The sequence below is a fragment of the Procambarus clarkii genome, chromosome 81, assembly GCF_040958095.1.
Source record: "Procambarus clarkii isolate CNS0578487 chromosome 81, FALCON_Pclarkii_2.0, whole genome shotgun sequence".
NCBI classification, from domain to species: Eukaryota; Metazoa; Arthropoda; class Malacostraca; order Decapoda; family Cambaridae; genus Procambarus; species Procambarus clarkii.
Window position 1 is genome coordinate 23796324 of NC_091230.1, and position 22323 is coordinate 23818646.

A 22323-nucleotide genomic window follows, 5' to 3' on the forward strand; every position below is an offset into this window, starting at 1 on the left:
ATTGTGGCTCGATATGCTCGGAACTTTTGGTTGTTGGTGTGTGAAACATCAAACGTCTGGAGCAAGTGGTTTGAAGGTACATTATCTAACTTGTTCATTATTTTAATGAAGTCAGTTTAGTTTGACAAAATTTCACTAAGCTATGTTGTGAAGCTTTGATGAGATTGAGTTCTTTGAGCCTGTCTCCCTTGAGCCTGTCTCCCTTAATGTTCTCTCCTGCAGATATGAGAGCTTCCCTATTGTCTTGAAAATTGGGAATAGCATCACTCGGTATGAATCAAAACCACTTTATTGAAGATGTGAAAGTGTTTGTGATGTTAAATCTAACCTATTTATAGTGATAATGTTTGCTAATATTATATTCATACATGGTACATATATATTTTTGTAATCAGTTTAATTATACAGTAGTATAACATACTATCAAGTTATAACAAATAAAAACACCAATAATGTTTAGCAGAAACCTAATCAAATTAGATTTGTTTTTTTAGAAGTTTATGAAATATACAATACAGTACTGTAATAAAAACTTCTATATAATCTTCATTAGCAAAATCAATATATTATTTATATGTAAATTCACTTGTTTAAACTGTGTATTTAAGTATGGTTGATAATTATCATGTGATTAGGGCATCAACAAGATCTTATTGCGGGATAATGTAGTGATTTTGTTTTTTGATTATGAAGTTCTTTATGGGTCAGATACTCTTGAAATTGCCTAAAAGCCTCCAAGGTGCATTGCTCATATCACATCACTACTTCCCATCAGGTACTGTCCATCATGTAAGACCCATCAGGGGAGGCTCACCAGGTATCGGCCATCAGGTACTGCCTATCATGGGAAGCACCAGTTACTCCCATTAGCTATTGTCTAACAAGGTGGGCCAGTGTGTTACTTTACATCAACTGCCTCAAAATGGGCACAAATATTTCAGGCATTACTGTACAATACAATAATTCATATCTTATATTATGCCTGTTAGGTACGGCTTCGTCGCAGATGGTCCATCAGATGTGCCTGTTACATACTGCTCATTGTTTTTAGGTCTGTCAGCTTCCTAATGAGGGCTTTTCAGTCTGATATTATACTTGTAACATCTTTACAAATAGTAACCTTACACTGTGAAGCTTATACAGGATTATTATTCTATCTAGTATCTAATTCATCATCACTCCCACCTGATTCCCACTTCCTCAGGGCATCAACCTGGAAGAAATATTAGAGCAATATAGAGAAAAAGTAAAGATGTACCACATTACATACTGCAGCAAAACACACACACTCACCACCGTCACACTTCAGCACCCTAATGATTCACACAACCTAGTGAAGTGTTTAATAGCCCAGACATCAGGATGAATTTCTTCCCTACCAGAAAAAACTAGTCGAGAACGTATTACATGAATTCTCATTTTAAAAATTTCAAACATTCATTCTCTTATCAAACTGATGCCATTTATCTGTATTTCATAACTCTCATCTGCTAATCACATTTGATTCTTGCTTCCTCATATATTCACCATGTCTAATTTTTCTGGCCTGCCTCTTCTAACTTTAAATTAACTCATATACACACTTTTCATCACTCACTCATCATCCATTTGTTCAATATGACCCAATAATTTCATCGCTCATTAATCTTAGGATTTACAGACTTTTGTACTCTTAACATCTTTCCATAATATTTTCATTCCCTACTCTATCCATCCTCTAACACTATAAATACATCTCAGACTACTAGTCTCTACTACCAAACTCTTGATTTTTAATTCTGATGATACACCAGCATTATACCTCAGTAGATAAGGGTAGACCCTACATTATTACTCTAAAAAGCATTTCTCCTACGTTAGTTCCTATCTTGTTCTCTGTAATCTAATCTAATCTAACTAGGCATTCATTTCCCTAGCCACCATCACACAAATATATATATATAAATATAATATTAGTATATATAATCTGCCGTTTTCTACTAGAAGAACAGCATCATTTGCATACGAGCATGCTTCATTTGTTCTTATCATATAATTATTTTACACTTTTCTAGCATTCTTCCTTTTACCCAATCCACATATAAACTGAACATCCCTGAGAACGTCACACATCTCCTACATTAATATCAAACAAGTTACTCTTTAAACTTTTAACTTTCACATATGCTCTACTGTCTTTTCTGCATAAAAACTCTTCACAGCATTTAATAACCAACTGCATTGATGCTTATTACTCTACTTGCAATACAGTAGTTGCATAAAATTATAGGCCTGGTATATCATTAGTTATCCATTGCATATTTCAACCATGATAATAATGCTTATACTGTAGTTGTCTTGCCACATCTAAAGAACATGGTATAGTATATATAATTTTCATCGTTACCAGCAAATCTGACCACTCAAAACTGCTTTGTATTTGATGCAGATGTACAAAATTTACAGATGGAGGCCCATGCTGACAGAATTTGATTGATTGCCAACTTCTGTTTATATGTAGTTTATGAAATGCAAAATTCTTTGTATTGTAAGTTAAATATAATTGCAGTACTCACTAAGTGTTGTAATTATTTGCCTATTGTACTGCTGAAGTATTGACAAAATAAATTACTCCTCTCTTCCCAGATATTGAAGCAGCCTCTCACTTGTCTTGTTGAAATATATGGATCATTCGCATTGCCAAGTCTGCACATAACGATCACCTTTATATCCAACATTCAAGTAGTGTGTTGAAAGAATTTGTATTTGTCATAACAGGCATTAAAAGTACCTTCAGCAGTTCTAACCAAGTACTATTAACCAGCATTTTTGTCTATTATATTCTAGATTTGTATCTACTTCAGCTTCCCATGTGCTATATCCATGTGTGTTCCTCTCTTTCTTTTCCCACTCTTCAAAGTATAAATATTTCCACTACCTTGTGAAGATATTTTTAGTCCTCTCACACTCACTACACCAGTGAGTTATCATCTCTTCCAGATTAGCAAGGCACCAGATTTCTCTGAAATATGTTTATAACCAAATACATTGACCATCCTTCCTTTCCATGCCTAGTTTGAAAAGATACTTTTGCCTGCCAAGCCGTTTTAAATTGTCTTAAGTAGGTGAAGTGACCATTTCGATCTTCCACAGGTGGCACTTCTGCGGGCCCATGCTGGAGAGCACCTGCTGCTTGGGGCTGCGTGGCGTTCTATGAACATCCAGGATATGATCCTCCTTGGCAATGACTGTGTCATCCTCAGAAACTCTTCTGGTATTAATAATTTTGGTGATGAATCTATGATTTGTATAGTACAGTCTTAAGATTTACTTCAGTTGCTTGTAAATCTAAAGTGAAAATTTTGTTTCTTTCTGAAAAGGAAAGGACAAGTATGATTTAAATACAGTACTTGTAAAATCTGGTATATACGGAAACATAGTAATTCAATGCATTGCTGAGTAACATCACTGTAACCAGAGAGCAAATCACAGGAAAAATATTTTTAAGCATAGAAGCCATTAATCCAGCTAGGCTGTAATGAGAATTGTTTATAAATAGGATGGGGCTGGTGCATTATACACAATTGTTGCACTTCTCTTGTGAAGATGAATGTGATAGAGAAAAGTGCTTTGGGAAATAATTAAAAATAGTATGAGGAAAGATTTAGAAGGGAGCGTAGTAAAATTATGCTTTGTAGAAAATTAACGAAGTAATTACTCAGTTAGTGGTGATCCTTATGTTTTCACTGTATAGAATGATGGTAGAAAATTGGTTTGCAAGTTTCAGATATACAAGAGTGGTATGTTGTAGAGCGACAGCTATGTAAGTGTTCCTATGCCCATGTAAATAATGAAAAAAAGATTTAAAGTTCCACGGAACATTAAATAACAGAAATTTTGTTAGCAGACAATAATTTTTTAATTGGATAAATTTTTATTGATTTGTGTATGGGTGTGGTTAACAAAATGGGAAGAAGATTGGAATGGGGACTCATAATTCATCTCTATCTTCACCATACTAAAGGCCAATTGCCTCCACATCTTAGTGAAAACAGACAATGAAAATGTCTCCACTGCGGTCACTGACCTGAGTGAAGAGTGCCGCTAAATGTTCACAGAAACAGAAATGATAAAGATAAACATTAACACAAACATTTGCATTTGTAGAAACATAGGTTAATCTGGAGAGTATTGGAGTTCATATGGAAGTACAGTAAGTGGGATGAACACATTTGTACAAAGCTTCGTGGTATGCACACCCCTTTTAACAATCCTTAAAATTAAATTGAAATGTGTTGTACAATGTGAAATGGGTAGATACTGTAATTAATATTAGACTAATACCTAATACTGGATGAAATAGTCTTATAGTGAATTTTAAGTTAGTACTGAAGGAAGTTCATTATTTTGGGTATATTTCTAGGCTTGCTTCTTGGAAGCTTTCCGGTGCATTAGGATCTAATACTACAGATACACACTGCTACCAGATCTCTGAGCTGGTGTAGACCTATGGACCACCAGAACTGAATATGATCTGCTCATCGAGGTGAAGGAAGCAAAGGGATCAAATATCATCTTCGCACCCTCCCAAAAAATACTCAGAAAATACAAGCATAGCAAAACAAACCACAAAGCTTGTTGAGAAAGAGAAGAAACTGAACAAAACAACCGGTAGTTTGCCTAGCAAAGTACCTCATTGTTCGACCTTCTTTGCTCTACACATCTGGTGTTTTTGACATGGGTCTATCACCATTTGTATGGTAAGCAGCTGGCTGGCTTATTGATGTCCCACCTGCTCTTCTCTCTTCCAACTTGTTGTGGGCTAATATTAGAGGCTTGAGGTTCTGGAGGTTTAACAGGGTCTTGGCAGCCCAGTATTTGGTTAATGTTCCTGGTCCCAGTTGGTCTTATGTTGCACTAAGTTGAGTTTCCTGGCCCACTGTCACTTCTTCGATCTAATACCCAACACCTTTCCTCCTCCCTGGTAAATGCCTTGTTTCTCTCTTTTTCTCTGTGGTTAGTTAGCTTCAGGAAGCCACCAAGGAGCTCCTCCAGAAAATCAGCATTAAATTCAATTAAATATAATGAAATGTCCCTTTCTGGTAGAGCCCCAGTGGCTCCCTGACTCAATTCCTCCCTACCAGGTTCATTGGTTCCTTATGCACCAGCTCTGAATTGACTGGCGGGCAGCTATTGGCCGTCTGGTGGTGGCCATTTGGACTAATGAGTTCAAACGACTGTAGTTTTGGGTGAATCATACTGTTTTGACTTTATAATTTACGGAGTCATTTGCCTGTTTCAATGCTCCATTTTCTATGAACTATGCAGTTATTTGTATTGGTTCACTGACTTTCTGTATGCTTTCCTGACGAGGTTCATTATAATAATTGCCTGCTCCTTGTGCCTCTGTAAGGAGGCCAAGTTCTAGGTCTGGTCAACAGTAGGCCAAATAGGCCTCAAGTGACTAATGTGACCCATTAGTAGGGAGCCATCTCTGTGAGATAACCTCTGGGAGCCACCGGGACTTTACCAGATAGAGGCGTTTCATTACAAAATGAATAAGCGGTTGCATAAATGTTTGATGAATTATGGCCCTGGTATATGAGAGATCTCACGGTGTAATTGTGAATTGTGAACGGATTGTTTCAGTACAGTCAACGCCGGTTTTTTCAATATTATTATTATTGTCTTGTCAGCAGAGATGGAACTCAGCAGAATTGGTCAGCGGATCATGGATGAACTTATCCGGCCACTGCGAGGTGTCCAAGTAGATGAACATGAGTATGCATGTCTCAAAGCTATTGTCTTCTTTGATCCTGGTTAGTCAAAAGTACCGTACTTTCTTTCAAAGCTACAGCTAGAAATACAAAGCTTTGTTAGAACTCACTGTATATGACATGATTCATCAAGTACAGTACTTAAATACAGTACAGGACAGGCATATATCTATACAGCACAGTACTGTATGTCCTTATGAAAATAATGCCAGGTCATACTCTTGTATATAAACACTCAGTATATATATCCCTGTAAGTACTGTATTTAGTGATATAATCTTGGACTGTACAATACTTTGAAATATATTACTGTATATCAAGTAAATAAAAGCACTTATATTTTTTAAGTTTCATATTTATCAGGTCAGACTCTTGAACTGTGTATACAGTATATCTGTCCTGTAATTGATTATTTAGCCTTACAAAGTCTCTGTAAAGATCTTAATATATATACAGTATGTAGGTACAGTACAGTATTACAAATTACATATTTTTACAGTTATTCGAGGTCTGCGTAATGTCGAGAGAGTGAAGGCTCTACGTTATCAAGTACAATTGTTGTTGGAAGACTACATCAATGATCGACAGTATGAGTCACGTGGTAGATTTGGAGAGATTCTACTCACACTCCCAGCATTACAGTCAATTACATGGCAGATGATAGAGCAAATCCAATTTGCCAAGCTCTTTGGGGTTGCTAGGATTGACAATCTGCTACAGGAAATGCTTTTGGGAGGCATGTATATTATCACTTTAATAACATTACTAACTTATAAATGACTTCTTATATTCTTCTACATTTTAATCAACATTTGACATCAAATTAGTAAACTTAAGAACCTTTCCCCCCCCCCAGATGATTTTTTTGTGGAATTATGTAATATTTCTCTACCTAATTGTTGTCTTTTGCTTACTTCTGAAATACATTTGACTTTTTTTTTACACACATACATCTACTGTATACTCTTAACATTTTTGAGGTAAGCCCCATACTGCACACCCGATGGGAAGCAGTGAAGCCCTCTCTGGGCCCTTCTCAGTAACACGTTAGTCATCAGACCACAAAAGTTTTACAGTACTGTAATTAATATTGGAAAACACATTTTCTAAATATCTTTTTTACAACATTACTTCAGCACACTTTATTACTACAATATTACTGTAAATTATATTTTAATTCAAGATCTTAAAATTTAGTTAATCTTGTTAATCTCTTCTGTGTCAATGATTTGCCACTTGTGTGTGTTTAATTTTCTTCTATTCCTGGACATATAGAAATAATATATACACATTTGTACTATGACTTAAGAATTTCTATAAATTAACATAGGTTTGTACTTACCAGGAGCAAATGGTGATGCTGTAAATGGTGTCTCAACTGGGTCTGGAGGTGGATACGGTGGAGGTGATGGAGGAATTGGAATAGGAGTACCAGCTCCTCCTCCTGGTGGTGTTGGTCTCCCAATACCTTTAGGAGCTGCCACTGCAGCCGGAGGTGGAGTGGCCATGGGAATGAATACTAGTGGGGAAGCCACACAGATGCCTACTTCTCCGCATGCTTCTCAATGCCTGTCCTCATACAACAACAGTGAAGGGACCAATGGTCATTCAGGGGTTATAACTCGGGACACGACAAAAGATCATGGACAGCACAGAATGGAGAGAACATTTAAGCAAGAAGCTACTGATTCAAATTATGATTTGTGAAATAAAATATTTTTGTAGTTATAATTTTTAAAAGACAGCACCATGAAATGCAACCTCCACCACCTTTGAGTGAGGCATCAGATTAAGTACTGTGACTAGTTACAGAATTTCTGATCATTACTTATTCGTGGGATCGACTTGTTTTCAAGTTCAGTACTCTACAGCATTTCATGAATTATTACTCGTGTATATAAAAATATTTATGATGGTGAAAAAGCCAAATATTATGTTCCCCATTCAAGCTCATTTTTACTTTATAAATATTGTTAAAAACTTATTATTTCATACCTGTCCTTTAATAAAATAGAATAAGAAAAATTGTATTTTTTTTAGGTTACTGTATACAATATATATATAATTCAGTATACACACTTGTTATTAATACCTTTGCATGAATCACCCACACTTCAATGTGGGCGATTATAATAAGCACAACAATTATAATAATAATAATAATTATTACTCGTCCTTCTACTGGGTCATGAAGAAAGCCGGCCTCGGGTGAAATGATCTCTGTGATGATCTCCGTCTGGAACCCGTAAGTGCGGGACTCGGATGTCCAGCTTCAGGGGCTCGTACTCGCCTAGTTGTGCTTACGAAGGTCAAGCTTTGTCTCTTTGGTCCCGCCTCTCAACCGTCAATCAACTGGTGCGGCCCAAGGAGGCTCAAGAGGCTGGGGTCGTTCTTGGCCTTGCTGGGGTGGTTCTTCTCCGGCCTTGACCACGACGGTCTCCGGGTTTGGAGTCCCTATGCCTTCTTTTATCAATCTCGAGGTAAACTCTGGAGCTGGAGCCCCTAAGGCATTTCGTTGTTGCCTTCAACTTTGCCCTTCAGTTCCTGCGACAGCACTGAAACCAGTCATATTGCCGTTTGCCTTTCCATTGGGCACTTTCGGCGCCATGGAGAGGGGGGACCTGCTGCATAGGTGACAGCTTCTCACCCCATCCCCCCATATCAACTCATTCTAGCTTTGCGCCCTGGAGAAGCCACTCCAGACTGACAACCAGAGTACAGCTCCATAGTCTCCTGAGACTGATGGATGCCTACTATTACTATTATGGTAGTCTGGAGACTATTTAAGATACAGTGTCATGTTCAAAAGTCCTGCTGTTTCTATTGATATGTCATTGCTCCCTCAGGCCTCGAAAAGATGTCCATAATAATGACGATTTTACAAATATAAGAGGAAGCAATTAGAAGATATTGGTGCCAAAAAATTTAAATAATGATTATTAATTATCTTAAATGGGTTAAACATTAGTGCATGCATTAATTTTGAGAAAATATTTTCTTAACTATAGCCTATGAACCAATTACATGTATATTTTATAAACAATAATGAAGTTATATTATGGATTCATCAAATGACGACAAACTTACAGGATTTTTATTTCTAGGCTTAGCTCATTTTCCCTACATATGGTAGACAAAAGAAATAGACAAATGAACCAGAGGAAAAATATAAAAAAAAGATTTAATTTTATACTTTTATATTTATGACAAATTTTATTACATACAATTTACAGGAACTCCAACTGTACAACAGTAGTTCTGAACTTAATCATAAATAATCATTATTTTCTAAGAAAATTAATTATTTACATGAAGTAACCGGCATTCTACCACTGATCTGACATTTACCTTCAAGTAGTCACTAAAGTTATATCATTTCAACAGTAGATACAAGGAAATGAGGCAAGTAGAAAAAATCAAGTTTATATGAAGATCAGAGTGGAAGTGTATATAAATTAATACAATGATGAGAAATGTAAAAGGATGACTGAAGGACATTTCCATTTATGTTCAGTGAAGAAACTGGGGTACAAGAACATAGTAAAAAAAAATTATAAAAATTATTAGATCTAATTTGTTGAATTTTCTCATTACTGTAATTAAAAAAATTATGTCAATGAAAGTCATCTTACATCTAACTAATGCTAACTGTAACTGTTTGCTAACATCTGACAGTGTTAGCATACTGTCAGCTGTTTTTAATACAGATCATTGATGAGTGTAATGAAATACCCTTTCCTGATGGACCTCCAGTAACTTCCAAAACTTAACGCTGGTACCAGCAAACCTCGACCCAAAACAACAAGCCTCCGAGACCCATTCATGGCCTACCAGGAATCAGGACCAGAATTTGGCTCACTTTACAAGGCAAGATGAGAAAAGCACGGGACACGAGACCAACCACACTGGAAAACCCACTAGAGTGCATAGGCACAAGTAAACAGGCGACTGTGAGGAAAATTAATCACTCCTAGGTAAACAAGACAAAGTCATTGCTGTGGGGTAAACACCCTGACTTTGATGTGCCTGACTGCCATCAGATGGCAGCTCAGGTGACCTGCAGGAAGCCAGCATCCTCACCACCCAGTTTAGACAGGCTGCAAAATTCAACATTGTAAAGTTTGGCTTGCACAGTGTCTACAGTCTGAGGGGAAGCTGTACACCATTCCTGACCAAGCAGGATAGAGAAGCCAAAATGACCCAGCCGAATACACACACACCAGACACTATACCCCACAGAGGGATGAAAAGACTGACTTCAAACCATCACACAAACATGTAGGTATGCAGAGAGCAGGGATCCCAAGAGGCACATTTACCGCTCATCTGCCACTCGGCTAAAGTGTAAGGCTCATAACCATGGCAGTAGGGTCTTTAATATGCACTAGAACATAAGACAATTTCTTTCCCCCTCTCTCTCAATTTTTATATATAAAAATGACTGCCATCAACAGACCCAGCAGGGAAGAACAAACCTCAAGTAATGGCCAAAAATGAGGCAACTCAAGAAGAGTTAACTCATAAAGGAGGCAGCCCACCATCTATGGCGAGGTATAGAGAAATACAAGCCAACTCCAGGAGAAGCAACCCAGGCCACAGTTGGAACAAAGTAGAATGCTACGGCACATGTATTGTGGGTGGTAAGAACACAATCATAAAGCATACAAAAACAGTCAAAGCAACGAGCCCTGGTGGATGGGTCTCAGAGGCGGGTTACAGTGTAATCCTCGGTGTTGGGTTATTGCTTGGTGGTACAAGAGTGAAGCTCACAGGGCCTCAAAGAGGATCCTTCCAGAAAAACAGGCTAGCATTACTCTCTCTTATGCCCTGTTGAAAAATGAGAAGTGTAAAAATAGGTGAAACATGGAAGACATTGATAGGGAATACTTGTAATGCAGTATATAAACTTTAATTATTTACAGTAGTGCTTCAACTAAAAGTAACACAAATGTTGACATTTTTAACATTAGTCTCCTTTATCTAGTACAATACCCTATTTACACTTGTATTTAATGATCTGCTGCAGTCACTTAAATACACTCATATTTTTTAGTGTTTCCTTCTCTACTTTGCTTGTGAACTTCTCTTGTATCTTTTTCACTACCTTCTACTTTCTCCTTTATGGCATCACATGTGATCCAACTGGAATCGTGTTCTAGTAAAACCTGCATAATCAATGCCACGGTACTGTAGTGATGTGTGCTTTGAGCAGTTAAGCATCCTATGTTGTGCGATACTTAGGCATGGTCACCCATTCAACCTGGATGGGTGACCATGCAGAAAGCCTCACCCCCTGCTTAGGGAGAAGTCAATAACCATAACAGGCTCCCTGTCCACAACAAGGTATACCATGGTTACTTGTTGCAACAAGCCACAATCTTCACTCATACACAAATTCAGAATTACCTTCAAAAACATTGTTTATGATAATTGTGAGATCTAAGCTAGAAAATACAACTGAAGCATGGTGTTCATACCTCAAAAAACACAAATAAAATAAAGATACAAAACATGCTAATAAATAGCTCCGAGACCGAAGAAAATAATAGCCACAAGGAGTATTAATGTAATAAATTAGCAGTTATTTAAACCCTCAACATCAAAGAAAAATTACACACGTTCAAATGACAAAAACAGAGGCCAAGACAAACATTTGGGAATTCTTTCACAAACACAAAAGGATGGAATAAACTGAATGATAGGTTTGTGTGTGCAAGCACAAATAGAAATTTGAAAACTATATACAGTATGGAAAAGGACTATAGAGAAGATGAAATCTCACAAGATTAGCTCTTATCCATAGCCATACTTGGTAATTATGCACACACTGACAGAAAAATGAGGGTGATAATTAGAGGCAATGTATTGGAGAAATGTTACTAGTAGAGGTAAGGAAAGGTAATTATCAGGAGAAAGCACTAAGCCATTGTGCTTAGTGCTTACTTACTTTCCACGTGCTGTGCTATATAGCACAGCACTTGGAAAGGATAAGGGTTTAGGCTTGGGCAGAGGATAGGAATGGTGCCCAACTATTTGGACAGTCAGGGGGACTGAATACTGACCTGAAAGAAGCAAGACCGTCGCTCTACCGTCCAGTCCAAGTGCCACAAGGTTCAATACTAGCACTAGTAGTGTTCAATGTATATACAGTATAAACAATCAACCAAAGGGGTGTACAAAATGATGATAATGTGTTTGCCGATGATGCTAAGCTACTAGTGAAAATAAGACTTAAATGACCATCATGCTCTTCAAGATGACCTTGACAAAATATGTGAATGGAGCAACACATGGGAGATGGAATTCAATGTGAATAAATGCCATGTTATGGAATGTGGTAGAGGAGAAAATAGGTTACATGGGAGATACCAGATGTCAGGAAGATAGTAAATGCTGTTCCAATATAAAAGAAAAAGACAGCCTAGAGGCTTTGAGCAACAGGTCTGTATCCCAAACAAGAACACTGTGTAAGGAGCCGGTGGCTGAGCGGACAGAACACTGGAGGCGTGATCCTGAGTTTCTTTCACCCTGATGCCCCTGTTATCTAGCAGTAAATAGATATCTGGGAGTTAGTCAGCTGTCACGGGCTGCTTCCTGGGGGTGGAGGCCTGGTCGAGGACCGGGCTGCGGAGACACTAAAGCCCCAAAATCATCAAGATAACATCTCAAGATAAGGCGATAAAATAATAAGGAAAAAGCTCAATTTTGTTATGTATTCCCAACTATGCAATAACAGTTTCTAAAACTGAAAGGAAAGCGGGCAGTAACATATGCTATTGATGCAGATAGCAATGGTCGAGAGGACTGGCCATGTAAAAGGCAATAGGATCAGACAAACTCTTGCAAAAGGCTGCTAAAGGAAGGAGCTGAGTAAGCTGTTAGCAAAAACCTACAAATCCTTTTTTAGTAGGATGATAGTAGAACATCCGACAGTTTAACACATAGGTATTGGTCACTGTCATATGTTCAGTCACAGGGTAATGCGGTTATTGTCACATGACGATTTAAACTATTATTGTCTGGGTTTCACACATTTGATGCAAATAAGGATATATACAGGTCTATGATATTATAAGGGTATAATAGGTCTAATAGGTAATGAAGGTTACCTTGACCCTTGAAAAATCTTGCTCTCATTAGTTACTTACTAAGTGAATGCGGTTATCATCATATGACGATTATCATCTGTGGGTGCACATTGGTGGCTTACACCTTTGTTTCAATCTACTCTCTCTCCCATATAGTGCCAATTAGGCCCTATGACATCACACAGAGCCCAACACCATTGTGTATTATGTTCATATCCTTTTCTAGTACTACTCTATATTGGTTGTAATGGAGTATACCAGGTAAACCAATCATTATTTAAAACATCATCATATGTTAGTAAATGATGTGATTTATCAAGTTATTCGACACACACACACACTTGTAAATAAAGAAAAACAAGTGGTGAAACATGGAAGAATAACACAGGAAGTGTCAGCAAAGTCGAGCACGAGGTGTTGACAGCCACCACGCGACCTTCCAGAGCATTTCCACCCAATAAAATCATAAATATTCACTTATTTTTTGTGTTTTTCTTAAATTTTGCATATAAATTAATAATTCTATAATTAGATTTTTGTGTGCATAGGCAGGCATGATTATTTTTCCATAGCCACTGCACAAGGGTTAAAAATAATGAGATAGACCTTGTAGTTAAGTAGTGCCTATGTTTTAGGGAGCACAAAGTTTTTGACTATGTAATGGAGAAGATACTAAGAAATTCAACAAGAGACCACTTGGAAACCATGGGCTTTGTCATGGAACTACCAACATGGAGTGAGAAGGCACAGCCTGTCTAACCCAAGAGATTTTAACGATAGGAAGATGAAGATCAAGCTAGAAATAATTGTGCGAGTGAACTGTATATGTCTACATTGCCACAAGGTTCTGTGATATGGTGCCCCATAGGCAAATATCTTATAACTTATATAATAAAAAGGCAGGCTGGATTATCTGAGTGGGTATTCCTCTAGGTAAGGGTATACTGATGTCATTCTTCAGATCCATGCAGTTCTTGTTATATGTATATGATCTACCTAGAGAAATAGAATCCATTTTATCAACATTTGCAGATATCACCTCAATGTACGGAAAAGCTAATGCAAACTATAGGACAAAAAAGCAGGAATTGCATAACAAGAACTTACTGAAACTTCTTCCTAACAGCTTCAAGCCATAAAGGAAAAAACCAGCGTTGAATGTCATGAAATACTATTTTCTGGGTATAGCCCTGTCAGCTCCATGGAGCTATTGGACTGGTATTAGCTAATATTAGTAATATTCTGGTTAGTGGTCCAAGGTAGGCATGACAACGCCACATGACTGAAGCCTCGTACTAATATTAGCTAATATCAGTCCAATAGCTCCAGAGAGCCGACAAGGCACCCCCACAGAAAACACGTGCTCTTTTATACCAATAAATCCATTGCTGAAGTGCACATAAACAAGACAACCTTGGTAGCAATGTGCAAGGTAAGCAAATGAAATAACAGCACAAAGGATGTTAAAGTCAGAAGGTTTGCCAACAGGATCTCCCATAATTAAAGGAGCTGTGCGATGAGGACAGGTGGAAACCTAAATCGTACATAGATCATGTTCATGATCTATGTGCGTACAGTCCCAATATGTATTGTACAGTGCCAATATGTAGTTAAAAGTAGTGGTGAGTGCAATGAATATTCCTCATTTGCAATTAAAAAAATACTCTACTAGCATTTACTAATAGTCATTAGAAATAGAAAACAAAATGAATAAATTTGCAATGAAGACCAGAGAAACAATAGCAATAGATAATACGATACTAAAAATTTGTTTTAAAGGAAAACTTTTAAAGTTTAATCCTCCTCTTATCTGATATGAAGTCTTCACTTGAATGACCAGGCTCTACTGTCACCTTCATCAGACTTCATATATATTTGGCTCTAATCACCGAGGAACTGACTGGGTATTGGGTTTAGGCATCTTCTGCAGCAATCCTTGGATTTCTTTCCGCTCATCGTATGACTTCCAAAGATCGTAGAGATTCAATATGTAGCGGGTGATCTCCATGATGCGATCCAAGTCCGTGTTTAATTCTGCAAACCACTGTTTGCAGTCTTTTTGATGAACCACACATGCCATGTGAATGCAGGCTGTAAATATTAAAAATCTATTCAAAATCAATTTAAAATACATTTCTTTTATTTTTTATTCAACAATTTCCGTCTTATCAAGCACTACAGAATTTTCAAAATCTAGGAAATTTGCCAAATTTTATTGTTAAAATACTGTACTGTATACAGATAAGAATTACTATCTCTATAGCCACAGAATAAGCTACCAAAAAGTTTAAAAACCTTTCAACTTACAGAGAGCAATTTCATAAGGTGGAAAAAGTAGGCAAACATCAGTGCGTAAGGAGTCATTGACAATCCGCCATGCCAGCTGCAACACTTCGCCCTCCCCACCAAGATCTTGCATATATTGTACTAAGGGTCTGAAATATATCAAATAAACAAAAACATTATATATACTGTAAATATACAGTATAGGCATCCCTCTCTCACCAGTACTGAGTATTCAAAATTTTCTTCTCCAAGGCTATGGGTATCTACACTTGCACCAGAGGTGGTACCCCTTTTAGGTACTAGAACTGTAAATATATATACACATTAATACAGACAGGCAATATAATATAACCCTTGACACAATAATAGTCTTTATTTAAACTGTTGTTACAAATTTTACACCTAACTGGAAGGGAGAAAACCAGCATAGGAATTTTATTTTAGAAATAGAAAATTAACTCATAAATTCTCTATCACTACCCCTACTTAGTGTTGTATGTGTGTGCTACAAAAATACACAACACTAAATTAATAATGAGGGAAATCTGCAAGTTCTTTAGCCTCATTGTTTAAAGTACTTTACAAAGATTGTCTTACTTTTAATTTACAGTATTTATTTTCTTCCCTTCTGTTAGTGTGATAACATAATGTGTTTGATTATGAAGCTAATGACTGACCTCTTTAATAATGTCCCAAGACAATACATGTATGTGCAATACTGATATTGAAAAACAGTTCTTTGTCTTGATAAAGGGTAAAAAAAAGAATTGGATATCCTTTCTTAAAATAGCATTTGTGGGACATAAACCAAGACAAACTCATCTCTCAAAATGAAAACAAGGTATGCAAACTTTATGAAAACAGGTTTAGTAGTTTTATTATGCCTAAAAATACTTGTATTGTTTTAAAAACTTTATTAACCTTTCAATTTCAAGTCTTATTAAATTCATATTTAAGGAAATATTGCCATACAACCTTATATGAAACAAAATACTATACACTACTGATGGCAGAAAATCATTCACTTTACATAAGAGCAGAAACTCCAGAAATAGAAGGAAAGAATAGCCTATTAAACAAAAAATAATTGACACCTTTCTTACCTGTAGGGCTGGTAAACTATGAGGCAGCAGTCCATACTCTCTAGTAAGTAAAATTCACATTCTAGTATGTTGTTAGTCCGGTAAGGGAACTCCGAGTTGTATGCATAAGAAAACTTGTTCTTCACTGAAAAGTAATATTAACTTCAGTTATAGCCTGGTCAAAAAACATTTGCAATAACCTATATTAACCACCATCAAGTACAAAAGTTAAATCAATCCATTCGAATATGCAACATACAAGACCTAAGGGCAGGGAACGACCGAGACAAAGAAGGTGGTACATAATCCAAAATTTAACAAACTGTCAGAATACAGGTATGTATGTTGATGTATGTAAAAGTAAAACAAGCAGAAGACCTGTTGAAGAAGGCCAAGGACTTAAAGAAAGTTGAACACTACAAGAACATAAAAATTAGGAAAGATTTGTTAAGGAAATCTTAAAATTTAAGATTTAAGTTAAGGATTGTTTACAACTAAGGCAAATATAGAAAACTAAATAATAACTATATGACTACGACAGAGCAAGAAAATGTAATCGGGTAAAATGCAGCAGTAAAAAGAAAGCAGCTATTCTCTTTTCAGTCACTAGACTGAAAAGAGAATAGCAAAGTCACCCAAATTAAATTTTCACTGTAATTTGCATAAATATGTAACTATTACTTGCAGCATTAGTTGCTTACAGTACTATACAATTATCTACAGTAGTGTGTAGTTATTTACCATACTTTGAGCTCAGTTACTTACAGTACTGAGCTTAAAACTATTAGAACTATGGAACATGATAAATAAACTATATTATATGAAGCAAGATTTTAAACTTGCAATAGAAGACAGAATTTGGGAAAGTAGAAAAAGCAATTTAGATCACTTTTGGCTGTGTACAACCTTTTGTTAAAGAACACAGAAAAATAAAAGAATTTCATATGCTAAATTAAATGATTGTGGATGACTGCTAAAGTGTGATGGTGTTTGTTTATCCTCGATGCTACATAATGTGAATGATACAATGAATGGATGTGCAATGTACTTTTGTAATATCTGTATTCTTCTTTCACTTTATACCTTGTTACAATGGATGAAAATGTAGCATAGTCTAACAAGCCTTGACTCCTTACATTAGGTACAGTATACTGGGGTACCAGGTGGCACAAGAGCTGGGAATAATGAGGGTTTTGAAAACCTTTCCACGTAACTGTTAGGAATGTAGCAGGCTCTTCCCCCAACGTTGCAGTTGCAGGGTTAACGTTTGTGTTTCATTGCCTAGCCCAGTGATTTATATTTAAAATAGTTGCATGAATGTTCATTTCAATAAGGAAATAACTGTATTAAATAAGAAAAGGGACAAAATATGTAAGAAAACTAAGAAAAACCATTTAGGAAAATTAATAAATAAGCAAGAAGAATATGATGCCTCAACTAGGTTTGAGAAAAAAGGGACATCACACTTTTTGATTTTTTTGCTTCAAAGAAGGAACTTTTTAAACAAATCATTTGTTGGCATACCTACAGTCTGACAGGTGGATATTAATCTGCTATTAGAAATGACTCCAAATTCTTCCACCTTGGATGAAAGGAAGACACTGGTGGGGGCTAGAAGAAGAGGATCAATGCACTTGAGAGAATTTCTTGCATAGAACCGCTTAAGGAAAGTTGTTGCTGTGGCGATAACTTGCTGTCTCAATTTCAGGGTCTCGCCAAGCTGTTGAATAACTGAAATACAACGAATATTAAAAGGTGAAGTTTACCTTTATTTTTTACTACTTTAAAACCTTATTTATTAAAAGGACTTTCTTCCATGTGTTCTTTATCAGCTGGAAAGTTCAATAGATATAAATTTAGAACCCATTTACAAACTCTCCAATGCTCAGGGACCAGAGGTTAGGCATTATTATGCAGATTAACGTTGATAAACTGATCAAATGTTTGTGGCCAGAAACACACCACAATATATAAATATTCATTACAGTTCAATATATAGACTATATTTACGTGCCTACATGACCACCGTCTCCAGTGTTCATAGCAAGGACAGAAAGTCAGTGGCTTGTGGAAGGTCACGCTATTCCTGACGATTCAAGCTGTATTTTGAGCTGAATCTCTGTCTTAGTATTTTAGTGGGCACAAAAGTATCTCCTGTTATGGGTGAGAAAGCCTCTTTTCTGTCCTATATTGAGGCTTGGTGAGCTTGAAGCTATTTTCTCCTGTGTGAACCATTAAATCCTTTTAAGAAGTGGTTTAGATTTTACTTACCATAAAATGTCTGACTAACAGGATTTGACACTACACATTAGATACTTGATGGTTCATAAAACTGTGACTAAGGTGGCACCTTCTGACTTTCTATTTGTTGTAGGATAAATATTCACATATCATGGCATAATCTAATAATTAATATTTCATAACACTAAATGAATCTGTAATCAACAGGGTAAAGATTCACGAATAATGATAAACGAGACAACATTTACATGGGTATAAATTCTAAATGGCAACTGCTAGGACTGCAGTCCCCCCCTTCCTCCCCACCACACATCATCATACTCATCATCCCATTTCCCATTTTCATGGGGTGGAAAGGCATCAGCCTAGAGAAAAAATAGAAGCAGCGTAGAAAAAGAAAGTAAAGAATATTTATAAAAATCAAAGTCTGAATATAATGAAACAACCTTTCCTGTATTTTCTCAAATTATAAAATTTCATCCTATCACAAAAAAAAGAAAAGAGTAATTCTTAAAAGAATAGCTACATTCCCCACTCAATTGATAAAATAGTTAATATTCCAGCATTAGCAAAATTTCATTCTGATAATAATTTACAAACCCTAAGAAATTAATCCAAGCCTATCTTACCTTAACAAAATAATAATCAAATTAGGCTTTACAATTAAAGTATTCATTGAAATAATAAAAGCTGGGGCACTCAATAGTTTCCTGAGCTAAGAGCTGCTCTAGCCATGCCTTGAGAAGATGTTGTTTGGGATGGGTTGGGATGTTGTTCCTGGGACATGTTAAGTTCTTCCAGCCCATCCTCTTCTCAAGGGGGTAATATAGTGTTGTCAGAGGCATTAACAGTTGATGACCCCTATTTTTCCACTGGGTATTGGCTTCATATTAATTATTTCCCAGATAAGAAACTAATGTATGCTAATGTTTGCCAATGAATCACAGAAGGAGTGAAGGGAACTTTAATTGACTGAGGTTATGAAGTAACGTTGATCAAACCACACACTAGAAATTGAAGACGACGACGACGTTTCGGTCAGTCCTGGACCATTATCAAGTCTATTGTGATAATGGCAATCTACTTGATAATTGTCCAGGACAGACCGAAACATCGTCATCTCTTCAATTCCTAGTGTGAGATTTGGTCAACATTCTTCAGCCACGTTATTGTGACTCATCATCTGCTTATGAAGTAACTCCTGCTGCCCCAGAACATAATGCAATACCCACAAACCACAGGTATTGCTGTGCTCTCCTGCCTACTATAAAAGAGTTGATGTGATACTCTTTGAGGGGATAAATCTTGAAACATATGGTATTTGTTCAGATAATGCATTTCACCTTTATAGTCCAGTGTTCATTTAGTATGCTTATACTTTAGTCTAAAATCTTTTAAATTTCCTCTCATTTAATCAGTTTCCTAAAAATTGTATTTTCATCATTTAACTCATTTAATCAGTTTTTTATACATCAACAGAAACATGAATCAGTCAATTTTTGTTTAAGTACTGTAATGAGTAACTTATAAACAATGCATATAATTCACCAAAAGTCTATGTGATTTCACAAGCATATGTAAACTCATGTCATTTATAATAGTACAGTATTTGAGATAAAACAAAATAGTGACTTACAATTGGCAAAGAAAATCATAACTTTATGATACTCCTCCTCAGTAAGTACCTCCAAGTCTGCCCGACGCTCTTGTATTAGGTCTTGACTATCCAAGAGCCACTGTTGACTAAAAAATTATTTGTATCATAAACATATTCACATGTGCATGTTTGATAAGGTATGGTTTGAACCAAAATACTGTATCTGGTTCCTACTAACATGTTTATAAAGCAATTAACCCATAACTATTTCAACATGGAGGATAAATGCTAAAGAGAAGACACTGGATATAAAACAATCATCATTAGTACCTCAAAACCCACTTTCATGAGGCAGCCTGGAGCTCCTGTTTCTAGAACAGCGACACATCCAAAATTCAGATCACACAGTTCTGGTCCCAAGCCGGTCTAGAGTACTGCCTCTAGGACAGGCAGCCAGACCTTGCCCAAGATGGAACCCCCCCACAACAGTTGACTAGCTCCCAGGTACCTATTTACTGCTAGGTGAACTGAGGGATTTGGTGAAAGAAAACATTTCCAACCACTTCTGTCCTGCCTGGGATTCATCCCCCAGGATATTTGATTAAGGTGAGAACAAACCCAACTACCGATTTTGTTAGTACTGTAATTGGGTTTACGGGAAGGCCACCCCATACTCCCACCCAAGCCTCCACTAGCACCCAAGACAGGGAGGTTTAACTTTTTCGCTAATATGAAAGCATTAATGAGCCATGAACTTCAATTTTATCACTACTATAGCTTAACCAATTATGTAACATATCAATTTCAATTTGAATTGTGCGAGGCGAACCAAATAGTTACATTAGGACTAAAATATGAAAACCCTACAGAAACATGAATAAATTCCAAACAAATTCAAATAATTTAACTCATCTACTGGTTATTGAATACTTAAGAAACACTTACTAGTGAGCACTTTGCCAGAAATTACCAGCCATGATGTATGTTTTGATAGAAAATTACTAGCGAAAACTACGGCCAACGGCAGACTGAAGACTGTTGTTTTGGGTCGGTTACAACAGTATTTACTGAAGCGATGGTCTAAATATATTTTTAAAGAATTTCTCAAAAGTATCATTTTATATTTTAAAAATTATGAAATTAGTATTACTGATTAATTAATCAAAATGTTAGAACCTTTTTAAACCAGTTCAATTATAAAAAAATATATTACATTTCACACAAACTAGTCAGTGCTGGGTCAAAGTTCCCAACCAGCTTTTGGAAGGGATCAGGATAAGGATTTGGGATGGGACGGGGGGGGGGGGGGGGAAGGGCGCCCAACTACTTGGATGGTTGGGTATTGAACGCCGACCTGCATGAAGCAAGACCTTTGCTCTACCGTCCAGCCCAGTGAAGGATTGCGGAGTGTAGCTAAAAATTAACTTTCTTCTAATATCCCCATCTCACAGGCCGCATCTATTACCAGCACTATAGCAAAATCTGGGTAGAGCACAATAATTTTTTCCAATATTCATGTGTATATGAAGTAGTCACAGAGCTGAAAGTAACTCATACCATTTGGTCTGATAACATTGGTAACAGGACACTCACAGATATAGTGTTAGAGAGTATATGTCCCGGCTGTTGTTCACACAGCTTACAATTGGAATGTTTACCATAGTGGGATTCATTACCTGCAGCCACCTGCCATAGATACATATCCCACCTAATTCTGGCAATTACAATGCCACACTCTCTAGTGGATTTTTCGTGCTATCTGTATATATAGTTCTTGTTTTTAAACATATAAATATATAACGTTTTATACAAAAAAATATATATACATACGTGCTTTCTGCCCTTTAGAGTAACTGCTCTTCCTGACCAGCGGGAGGTTGCTGTAGATAGGTTCATTAAACATGATAACGTTGATGCTCTTGCAATGCTTCTAGTCAGTATTGAACACTGCAGTATATAATCTTCCACTTTCAAACATATCCCTAAAATTAATGTGTCATCAGAAGAGAGCTCTCTGATGAAAATGAACTAGATCTAGATATCACAATGACTGGTGTTAAAACCACGCAACTTAAAACAGTTAGGGCTGTCAAAATCAATCACTAACACTCGAAGAGCAACACAAAACGTCCGCCAGACAGTGTAACGTTGCAACTGTTAGAATTAAGCTTGGATATCGTTACCCATGGCAGGCTGGAACTACAGGAAGTAAAACTATACCAACAGAGAGCACTTCAGAGCTAGGACACCCTCTTCAGCAACTTATATATATG

The 22323-nt window shown here is 36.6% G+C and overlaps 3 protein-coding genes across 11 annotated transcripts in view; 1 reads left to right on the plus strand and 2 right to left on the minus strand.

Annotated features, from left to right (window-relative positions):
- Positions 1-7828, plus strand: part of LOC123773173 (hepatocyte nuclear factor 4-gamma) — a 36183-nt gene extending 28355 nt beyond the window's left edge. For 3 of the 5 annotated variants that reach the window (XM_045766713.2, XM_069315396.1, XM_069315395.1), the window contains exons 7-10: positions 3133-3268; positions 5679-5798; positions 6256-6492; positions 7102-7828. In XM_045766713.2, the coding sequence (XP_045622669.2) occupies positions 3133-3268; positions 5679-5798; positions 6256-6492; positions 7102-7463 (855 nt within the window). In that variant the 3' untranslated portion in view covers positions 7464-7828. Of the gene's footprint in view, positions 1-3132; positions 3269-5675; positions 5799-6255; positions 6493-7101 lie in introns of all 5 variants that reach the window. The other 2 variants (XM_045766715.2, XM_045766716.2) reach the window with 2 other exon arrangements.
- Positions 1-22323, minus strand: part of LOC138357999 (uncharacterized) — a 381281-nt gene that overhangs the window by 54340 nt on the left and 304618 nt on the right. The gene's annotated exons all lie outside the window — the stretch shown is intronic.
- Positions 8937-21109, minus strand: LOC138357995 (cyclin-C-like). Of its 3 annotated transcripts, none has more exons than XM_069315399.1 (7): positions 20996-21109; positions 20090-20196; positions 17737-17943; positions 16234-16357; positions 15152-15279; positions 14746-14935; positions 8937-10583 (listed from the first exon to the last, which is right to left on the minus strand). In XM_069315399.1, the coding sequence occupies exons 1-7, from the start codon at positions 21025-21027 to the stop codon at positions 10577-10579; spliced, it is 795 nt and encodes a 264-aa protein (XP_069171500.1). In that variant the 5' UTR covers positions 21028-21109; the 3' UTR covers positions 8937-10576. The 3 variants fall into 3 exon arrangements, with proteins under 3 accessions (XP_069171500.1, XP_069171499.1, XP_069171498.1); XM_069315398.1 differs by having other exon boundaries at positions 14698-14935; XM_069315397.1 differs by having other exon boundaries at positions 8937-14935.

What these genes read in the sequence shown, in the direction of transcription:
- LOC138357995 (XM_069315398.1), bottom strand. Translation starts at nt 21,027, where the DNA reads ATGGCTGGTAATTTCTGGCAAAGTGCTCACTA. An exon ending in ATAGTTTACCAGCCCTACAG is followed by an intron (nt 15,280 to 16,233) that starts GTAAGAAAGGTG and finishes GATATATTTCAG; the next exon opens with ACCCTTAGTACAATATATGC. An exon ending in ACCTTATGAAATTGCTCTCT is followed by an intron (nt 14,936 to 15,151) that starts GTAAGTTGAAAG and finishes TAATATTTACAG; the next exon opens with CCTGCATTCACATGGCATGT.